The sequence below is a fragment of the Lotus japonicus genome, chromosome 6, assembly GCF_012489685.1.
Source record: "Lotus japonicus ecotype B-129 chromosome 6, LjGifu_v1.2".
NCBI lineage: Eukaryota > Viridiplantae > Streptophyta > Magnoliopsida > Fabales > Fabaceae > Lotus > Lotus japonicus.
In genome coordinates, this window is record NC_080046.1 from 53,727,533 (window position 1) to 53,738,092 (window position 10,560).

The window sequence follows — 10,560 nt, forward strand, 5'->3', positions numbered from 1 at the left end:
AATCTACCAAATCACAATAGAAACTCATAAAATCCTGAATTAAATAAAAATCCGAAAATTCAATAAAAATACCATAAAATTTAATTTAATCAATACTCTAAAAATAAAGTTTTTCTCACCTAAAATTTATTTCCATAACAAATCTTGAAACTGATTTTTTAAAGGTAATTTTAAATCTGAGAAACTTTTTCATAAAATATTAAAATTTTAAAATATTTGCCCTAATTATCTAAGATTTATCTAAATTAAATAAAAAATAAAAAATTCAATAAAAATACCATAGAAATTAATTAATAAAAACTACCAAATGATAATAAAAACTCATAAAATCCTTCATTAAATAAAAATACGAAAATTCAATAAAAATACCATAAAATTTAATTAATACTCTAAAAATAAACTTTTTCTTCACCTAAATTTTATTTCGATAACAAATCTTGAAACCGATTTTTTAAGGGTAATTTTAAATCTAAGAAACTTTTTCATCAAATATTTAAAATTTAAAAGATTTTCCCTAATTATGTAAGATTTACTTAGATTACTTCTTACTAATACTACATCAGTCATCTCCTCCCCTATATGCCTCTACTGTGAACTGGTTGGCATGGAAGAAAAATGATGACGATTACTCGAGTAGGCAACTTGCTTCATGTGGTGCTGATAATTGTGTAAGTGTACTTTAATCTGTCATACTAATTGTCGTTTTGAGACTCAAACCAAGATTTGCTTGAGCATGTCAAATCATCACCCTGAGCATTGGCAACCATCATGGAGTGGTGAGTAGATATTGTTTTGCATTCCAGATACCGTTGTTTGAAACTTGAACAAACCTTTAATGTATATGGTTTATTTAGAGGTTATCTTAGGTTGTACATTTGCTTTGATATGCATCTCATACGACTTTTATGCTGGATTTTGAACCTGACCTTGATTGAAATCATCCACGGATACTATGGTACTATGTATCCACAATAGAGGTATTTAGCTTTAATGATATGGCTTTGGTTGCATCTCAATGTCTTGATTATGACATGTACTTCAAAGAAATTTGCTCATAAGCAAGTCTTGGTATAAAATCATCTCATTCATCATGTTTGGTATTACTTCTTATAGTCTATTTTTAATGTCTCAAACATTTGTACATTGAAGTTTGTTAGACACTAAAATTGTGAGGAACAGTTGCAGTAATTAGGAATTGAAAAACGTTAGTATACTCAAATAAACTCTTTCCTCTACTAAACTTTTTCTTTACAACTCTGAGATCTGTTAGTAATTTTTGTTATTGCTTTGTTTACTTTAGGTGCAACAAAAAACAGGGATGGTAGAATTACAGAGACTAACATAATGCAGGTAACAATTATTTAATGATTGGCTACTTATTTTCTTATAGTTAATATTACTAGCTTTGAGGCTGCTCAAAATTTCATATGTTAATTGTCATGTTGTGCATGTTCATGTTAGTTTTGGTGCTTCCGCAGACAAAATATAATATACTTCTATAATTAATTCAAGTGGGTGTGCACAAATCATCATATATGTGATTATTTTTTCTGCAAGTTCATGTACCTTGAATTGATGATCATTTTTGTCCTTATGCAGACAATTTTACTAACAACTTCTATAACTAAGCTATTGGTGACACGTGACGAAGCAGAGGACTATGCAGCTCTGATCATGGAATCTATTGACACAAAAAAAGGCTACATTGAGGTAAAAATTAGCCCCAACCTTGCATATTGAGGATTCACCAGATGACCATCATCGATATGTATATATATTATTTAGTGCATTATGGAGCCAAAATCAATTTTGGGGAGAAGCTCATTTTTGGAGTAGCTTATGGATTTCGGAATTGGTTATGAGGTAAGAGGTGTTGGTCCAAACATACTATTAAAAGTAAGATATTCATTGTATGTAGATATCTCAGATGGAATCTCTATTCAAGGCAACTTATCAAAAACAGTCCCAACTTCTCCATTGAAACAAGTATCAACAAGGTGCAGCACAAAGAACTTTCACAACAGTGACTCATGTGAAGAACAAGAACCAATTTCAAGGGCTGAAGTGTTGTTCAGAACCAATATCATGGTTATATGCATACTGGTGTGATAAGGCTTAATGCTTGCTGCTCAAGCAGTTGTAAGTCACATGTTAGGATGTAATATAAGGGTAAATTACTTAGTTGATGCTAGGTTAGTTAGGGATTAATACAGTATTTAGTTAGTACTAGGAGGGGATTGGCTATAAATAGAGGGAAATAAAATTGGAGGAATGCATTTTGTATCAATGTAATAAACATTAGTTGGTGGACTTCATTGCATTCCATTTTGTGTAATAAATGACAATGAAAACCGCTAATGATTTTCTCAGCTCATCTTTCATATATTATCTGGCTCTTTTTTTTTTTTAGTCTTGAATCAGTATTCATGTAACTCTTTTTTATCCGGACTTGAATACACCTTCCTCTGGCATAGGCATGTTACAGATTGCATTTCAAATAATGGGTCAAACATATGAGGAAAATGTTGAAAGGGGAGTTTCTGGAAAAGAATTTGACATATTTATGTTTGGATTGCTAATTGATCAGGGTAGTGATTTGGATGCTACAGTGCTTTAACCGGAGCAGTTAGCGGTAACACAATGGGGAAGCAGTAAGAAGTTATTCTTAGTTTGGAAAGGTTGTTGGCGCATAACCTTAAAGTGATTGTTTCGGTACTCTTTTTACTCTTATTTATTTATGACCTTTAGTTTGTTTTATTCAGGTAGAGATTACACACGAAGGTTTCAAAGCATGAAATCATCCGGTACTTAAGAGGGAAGAGGTGGTAGAAGAAGTCACAGCTAATCGGTCTCAATTTAAAACTTTTTATTAGTTAATCAATTGCACGAATTTCAAACAAGGGTTTCAATTTAAGACTTTTTGACCACTTGGCTTAGCATTTCAGACTCTTTTATTCCATATGTTGTTTAATATGTTGGTAATTCCTTATATCTATGATTTGTTATATTGTCTTCATGTTCATGACAAATGTCAAACGAATTGAGTTCCTGTTGATCTAGATCAGGATTAGAAGACAAGTCATTTTGTTCACTTTGATGCGCATTTCAGATTCTTCTATTTCATCTGTTTAATATATTTTAAAAAACAACGTATTGATTGACGTATCAAATACGACAGACATATTCCCCGTGCAACGCGCGGGTAAAAAAAAACACTAGTATACTTATATTTGGTTCAATAATTCTTTTCACTTAATGTCTTAATACTTTATCAATATTTTTACCAATATCATATTATATTTAATACTTTATTACTAAATTATTTTTTGGTTTAACTATAGATATACTGTATTAAAACAATGTTATTCGACCCTGGTGTGGTAAATGCTAAATGTCTATCCAATAGTGTGTCTCCTAAGAATTGAACTCTTGACCTTAAGGATTCAAACAACCACTTTTAACCCACTGTGACCGGAATCAATCGGGTTATTACTAAATGTTCTATAAAAAAATAGTTTAAAACTTTGGTGGTTAATTTTTATCAATTACAACTAAAAATATATTTTTTTAGTGGGAGACTTTTTTTTTTTAATGTTTTTATTATTTAAATATGGCGATTATTGAGTGAACTAGTGTAGTGACTCGTGCATTGCTCGCGCAGTGCACAAAACAATATTTCTTATAATTCAAAATAAACAAAATATTATATAAGATTGTTAATAATTTTAAGTAAATATTAGCAAATTCTTTTATTGAAAATATTTAAAAATAATTTGAAAGTGCATTATAAACAAATATTTATACCGAATATTCTTTCAATCCATGATTTCAAGCTACACTGCTACATATGGTTTAGGAGAAGTTGCAACAAATCTTTTTCTTTTAACCATGACGGAGTACATGGTAATTGTCTTCTGATTTATGCTTCCATTTTTCATGAGTAGTCTTTGTGAGTTATTATGGTGTATGTATGGTTTTTGTTTATGTTATTATATATATATATATAATTCTAAAATACAATTGTTCTAGGAATGAACATTAAAGAGAGGGATAGTACCTAGAGAGTGGAAAAATGTGCTAGAGGGAGAAAGAGAATGAGAGAGAGTGCTGAATTTCATGTGTTATTTGATAAAATGAGCTAAAAGTCCCTTACAATTGGTAACTACTTCCTATTTATAGAGCTTGGGCACTACCTATTGGGCCAATTGAGCCTCTGAAGTTGAGGCCCAACTTAAGGCCAGGCTTTCGCCCTTGGGCGGGCTGAACCCTGGGCGTCGCCCCTCTAGGGGCTCGCCCAGTCCAACAATACCTCTTAATGACAGAAATATCAATTTTTTAATATCATAAAAAAAGAAAAAAATATACTTCTTAGAAAGGAAATATTTATTTATTTAAAAATATAAAAAACATTAAAAATACAAATGCCATCAAAGATGTTTTTCTGCGGAAAACTTAAATTTTCCTTATATTCTTATCCTCATCAAAGGAGTTGTCTAAATGACCCATGATAAAGTTTGGGTTAAATAACTCATCATCCAATCACATAGGAGATAAATGATTTGAAAATAAATTAATAAATACAATATGAAAATTCCAACTCACTTATCTCCAATGTGATTTAATAAAAAATATGGTTAAGTAAAATTTATTAATAAAAAATAATTAAATAGAAAATATAAAATAATTAATTTTTTCCCAATTGGTTTTATTTAGTTGTGGCAAGTGATAGAAAATATAAAATAATTAATATAATTAAAATTATTATTTATAATAAGTACTTTATATTGAAATTATAAATTATTATATAAGTAGTGAAATAATTTTAAAAAATAGCAATTTATAAAATTAGTCAATATTACTACTAATAAATCTATAAATAATAATGCTAATTAAGTAGTAGAAAGTAATAATGATAATTTAATTATTTTATATGAGTAAATTCAATATTTTCACCATTAATAAATTAGCTCATTTTTTAATTAAATTTATGAGTAACAAAATAATGATGTTAACTTAAAAATAATAACTAGTAATTGATAAATAATAAAATTATTATTTTTATATTTAATAATTAAAATTATTATAAACTGCATAAAAATATAAATATTGAAATAATTGAATTTATGGTTAGTAATAAAAAAAATTAGAACCTATTATCATATCCTATCAGAATAATTCTATTATAGCTCCTCTATCAGGATAATTTTTACACATGATGGACAAGATTGGATAAGGGACATGAATGTGTTATCATATCCTGCTAGCAAACAAACAACATATATGAATAAAATATGATTCCACTATCTTATCTTATATGCTTATCTTGTCCACCAAACAAGTAAAGATAATATCAAAATTAATATGGCCTTTTAGCAAATATTTAAGTAATAGATTAATATTTATGATCAATTAAATATTTCAAAGTAGCAGCTATTAATTGATTGCACAAATAAATGCCCAAAGGTGCATATGGATTTAAAGTTTCAAACCTTCATTAATATCAATAAAGTGCATTTATTATCTTCTTTTGTAAAACACTAAAATATTAATATATGAATTAAATGAAAAATTAATATTTTTATAGCCTCACACACATCCACTGTCCTCTCTATCTCTTCTATATGTATTCCTTCCAGTTCTATATATACATGTTCTGGAAGCCACCACCATTGTAAGGCCCGAGTTTTTAAGTTTATGCTAAGGGAATAAACTTCTTATTCACGATTAGGGTTGATGTAATGTGAAGGGAAACCTGAACGAAAGTTTATTAAATGAAATATATTTATGAAGGAGAAAGTTCAGGAAAAGTCAAAGGATTGTATCGAAGTCGATTTAAGTTATAGCACGACTAATATTCGCATTTAAAACCTAGGACAAGAACCTTAGGAAACAAAACTATGTTCCAGCTTTGGAACACTATAGGAATATAATTTCCAACAAACTTCCAGCTTTGGAACACTGTAGGAATTTAGTCCAAAAATCTTTAGAGAAATATTAGAACTTCTCTTTTTCCATATATCACAATCATTTCGAGGCGAAACTCTAGGATCTACGAACGTCCGATTCCAATCATCGGAAGTTTGCCGAAACCGAATCCCTGGTATTTCAAAACCCTAGAATCAACCGACAATGAAGACTTTTTCTATTCAGAGCTTCAAATGAAGATTCTACACGCGTACACCCATTTCTCTTGATGATTTCAATCTTTCTTCAGAAGGAAGTTTTCCATTCCGACATTCGATGCAAAAAGTAACTTATCGGGTAAAATAGTTTTACACCGACTTTGCATTAGTCACCTAAAATATAAGGAGACCTCATTTTAGTTTTGGAATTCTTTCGCCAAAACCTATCTTAGAATTCATGGAGAATGAAGCCGGAAAAATCAGATTCGCGAAACTTTCATTTTACCGCGTTTTGCCAACCTCTATATATAGCCAAGAAATGAGAAAATATCACAAATTTCCACCATTTCTCTCCAAAACCTGCGAATTTGCTAAGAGGAAGAAGGAAGAAGAGCTTTTGTTCATTTCTTGCTTGATCGTCGATCAATCAGTTGCTACTTCAAGGTTTCGAGGTATAGTCGCTAATCCTTACCTCTGATCGCTTTTTCCATAGCTTTTCTGTAGACTTTTCTGAGCTGATAGTTTATGGGTTTTTTGAAAAACTATCCCGAATCTTTCATTTCTGATTCTAAACCTCTTCTTTATGTGCCCAAGATCACTTCTGCCGGATTAGATTATCCGTTATGTCGCCGGAATTCCGCCGGAATCAATTTTAGCCTAAAATACCCATTTTTGGAGTTTTTGGAGTAAAGCTTCAACCTTTAGGCTGAAAACTATCGCCTTAGCTTAGTGCTAGTAGGATTAGTTGTCATAAACGTCGTTGGTGACGTCCCTGCAAAATTTGGTTTTTGGGATTTCAGTTTTGAAAATCCTAAGTTAAAAATCATGACCAAAATACCCCTGCGACAGTTTTTGATCCGATAATTTTTCCGAGTTCAGAATACCCTTAGTTACGGCTTATGAAAGCATAGGAACCAAGTTTGATCGAAGAAAAACCGAACCTTACAATTACCAAAAGTGGCCGTGAGCTATTACGGGGGAGGAGGAAATTTTCCTTTTCCGAAAACTTGTCTTTCGCGCTAGATTATCGTACCTTAGAGTATAGATTACTTCGAGTAACCTTAGTAAGTATCGATAGCTTAGTTTTCGCTAGAGTCTAATAGTATTTCTGTGATTTTGTTTTAAAGGAACTTTTGAGGAATTTCCTGAGGAACATCGTGAGGAAGAGTTGGAAGTTAATCCTGGAGAACCTTCAGGTGAGGGATTCTCACTGAATCTCTAGTTAATGCTTAGGGTCGATGTTGTCGACATTGTTTACTGTTTATGCACTGGATTGTGTGTGATTGGAAAATGTTTTCTGAGGCTTCGGCTGACAATGTAGATGATTCATCTACTGAATGTTTTTGAGATTGTCTTACATGCTATGTGCTATGTGGGTAATCTAGGATGTGTGGTGCATGCTTTATATGCTAAGTGCTAAGTGTTTATGATGCGATTTATTGATATATGACATGTTGTTGATTGTGATGATTTAAATATGCTCTGTACTGGAATCTGAGTTTCTGAATGGTGAGAATAGCGGGCAGGTCATGCCGATTTTATTTTAAGAGTTTTGAGAAAGTTTGATAGGACGAACGAGGTTCGGGCCTTAATTTTGTTTAGTGGATCGAGACATCCTCTGGAAGCGACTTGGGATTGGGAGATCCTGAAAATGTGTAAGACTTGCGATAAGACAAAATGGAATCTATTTTATAAAGAAAATTCATAAGACCTTAAATAACCTCAAAATCTTTAAGTAATGATAACAACCTCGAAGGAAGGCATTGGAAGTCAAATCATATTTTTGGAAAAACGAGGAGTGTCGTCGGATCCAAGTGTTGAGTTTGTTGTTGTGCTGTTGGAGCAGCGTTTGTTGTTGTGCTGTTGGAGCAACGTTTATTGTTGTGTTGTTGGAGCAGCGTGTGTTATTGTGCTGTTGGAGCAGCGTTTGTTGTGGTGCTGTTGGAGCAGCTATGTGTCGTTATGAAGTGTGTTTTTTGGTCGCAGAATCGACTTTACCTTAGGGTAAGCTTTTAGAGACTTTAACTTCCCTAGAACACGTGGCGACGTGTCGAGTGAGGACGGAGACGTTGTTTGACTAATCATTTTGCATACATGCAACATTAATGAGGTATTAACACAGGACGTACTCTGGACCTCGTCGGTTTCCAAAATGGTCATAAGACCCGGAATGCCGTGTAAGAGCGTTTGTAGACGACTCTTGTAGCAGACCGAAATGGCAGACCTACGGGTTTACTGCTGATCTGGCTACCTTGGTTTGGTGTAAGAGACACGCGGGCAGAAATGGTCCCACCGTTGCTGGTGCTAGGATTGACCCGTTGATGTCCATCCCAGAGGCACGCGAGCGGAAATGGTCCCACCGTTGCTGGTGCTAGGATTGACTCGTTGTTGTCCATACCTTTGTTTGGTGTAAGAGGCACGCGGGCAGAAATGGTCCCACCGTTGCTGGTGCTAGGATTGATCCGTTTGATGTCCATCCGTTTCCGGAATGCATTTGGTTAACTGGGTTAACCGTCATTTGCATATCATGCAACATGCATACTAATTTAGTTGGCGAATGTGATTGTTATTTGTTAATCCTATTTGGAACATGCTAAATGTTATTATTGTTGTTTATGTTATTGTGGAATGTGCAACCCTAGGATGTTATCCCTAGCTATAAGCCTAAGTGGCTATTTCCTTATCTATATCTATCGGTGGTATTATTTATATAATTCTTTGGAGTTGACCCTCGCGTCTTCTGTGTGTGCTTTGGCGGACAAACGCCCATTGTCAGATGTCTTTGGCGGGCTAGTTCAGGATGGTTCACCCTTCGGGGGAAACTAGGTTGGGATGCTGGAACAGGAGCGCGTAGCGGTAGCGAGAGGATGACGGATGGTGTACATAGACTAGGTCGTCCTGGATTTCGAATTCGGACGACGATCATGCTAGCATGTAGGTTTTAGTGCTGGTGTGAGCTCCTCAAGATGGGATTAGTGTAGGAGTAGAGTCTTAGCTCTGAACATCATTTGTTTCTTTTGGGACAGGGTAGCTTCCCACCTATAGCTTTTTGTGTGGTTTCTTTACAGGAATCACAGAGAGTTGGTTGGACTTAGGAGGTCTTGCTTCAGGCCGATGGGCCAGCTGATTCTCAGTTTTGAGGGATGGTGTTGCGGACACTTCACCTTTACTTTCAGTCTGTACATATTGCCTTCGGGCGCTACACTTTTCTTTCCGTCACTGGAGGTTACTCGTGACGAGGTTGTTACTTACAGCGGAGGTTGTATTATATATTGTACATTAGTTCTGTTGCTTGTCGCTTTTGGGTTTGATTTAATTCAGTCTTGTCTTAGTTATTATTATAAAAAAAAAAATATTCACGTTTTTCCGCATTAAGTTTACTTTTGGTTACTAAAGTGACGCCACCGAAATCGGGGTGTTACAACCATTGTCAGACTTTTTTTCGATATGAGCTGAGTTTTGATTTACCCACACTCATATTATCTATCTTGATTAGCATAATGATAGAGATTGAAGAAATGGCTAAAGAACATATACCAGAAGAGTTAGTGATGAAAATCTTTGTTAGGCTCCCAGTAAAGTCTGTACTGCGATTCCGAACCTTAAACAAATCCTACAATGCTCTCACTAGAGAAACCAGTTTCATCACTAAACATCTTTATCACTCCATTGAAAAGGCAAAAAGCAAGCCTAACTTTCTGATCTTTCACCAAACAAACAAGCTTGTCAATTCAACAGTCTCTGAAGATGAACAATCACAACCCCATACAATTGATCTGAATCCACCATTCATCTCAATACATGTAAAAAACATCGGAGCCTGCTCTTATTTCAATGGCATCATCTACCTTGAACTGTTTGGTATTCCTCTTAGACCCAATCCAAAGATTCTCTGGAATCCAGCCACCAGAGAAGTAAGGTTTCTACCTTTGCTTCCTCCAATGAAACCCACGCTCTTTACCTTCTTCCATGGGGTACACGGGTTCGGTGTCAACCCCAGAACAAATGACTTCAAGGTCATAAACATTGTAGTGGATGCAGAGATTTGGGATGGAAGTGATAGAAAGCTCATTGGTCAGGTATGTAGCCTTCGTTCTGATTCATGGAAAATGGTTAATGCTGGTGTCCTTGCTTATTTCATATATAAATCCATGTTTAATTCTTATCTGAATGTAGTTTATCATTGGTTAGCCATATCTTCGCTACGTGATCATGTCGAATTTATGCTATGTTTTGACATGAGTGATGATGTGTTTTGGAAAATGAACCTACCCTAATTTCCGTCTCAGGAGGAGAATAACGAAATGTGTGTATCAAATCATAATGTTGTTGTTTTGAATGATCGTATTGGTTATGTTAGGGAGTACATCAAGCCTTTTGAAATTCAGTTTGAGATTTGGGTGATGAATGACTATGGGCAAGGTTCCTGGGTGCGAAT

The 10,560-nt window shown here is 34.0% G+C and overlaps 1 protein-coding gene across 1 annotated transcript; it reads left to right on the forward strand.

Moving 5' to 3' along the window:
* Positions 1 to 9,622: 9,622 nt before the first annotated feature.
* Positions 9,623 to 10,313, forward strand: LOC130725570 (putative F-box protein At1g50870). Its single transcript, XM_057576788.1, has 2 exons — positions 9,623 to 10,201; positions 10,299 to 10,313. The coding sequence occupies exons 1-2, from the start codon at positions 9,623 to 9,625 to the stop codon at positions 10,311 to 10,313; spliced, it is 594 nt and encodes a 197-aa protein (XP_057432771.1).
* Positions 10,314 to 10,560: the final 247 nt, after the last annotated feature.

Bases quoted from the DNA above. Each gene is read 5' to 3' on its own strand.
- LOC130725570 (XM_057576788.1), top strand. From the start codon at position 9,623: ATGATAGAGATTGAAGAAATGGCTAAAGAACATATACCAGAAGAGTTA.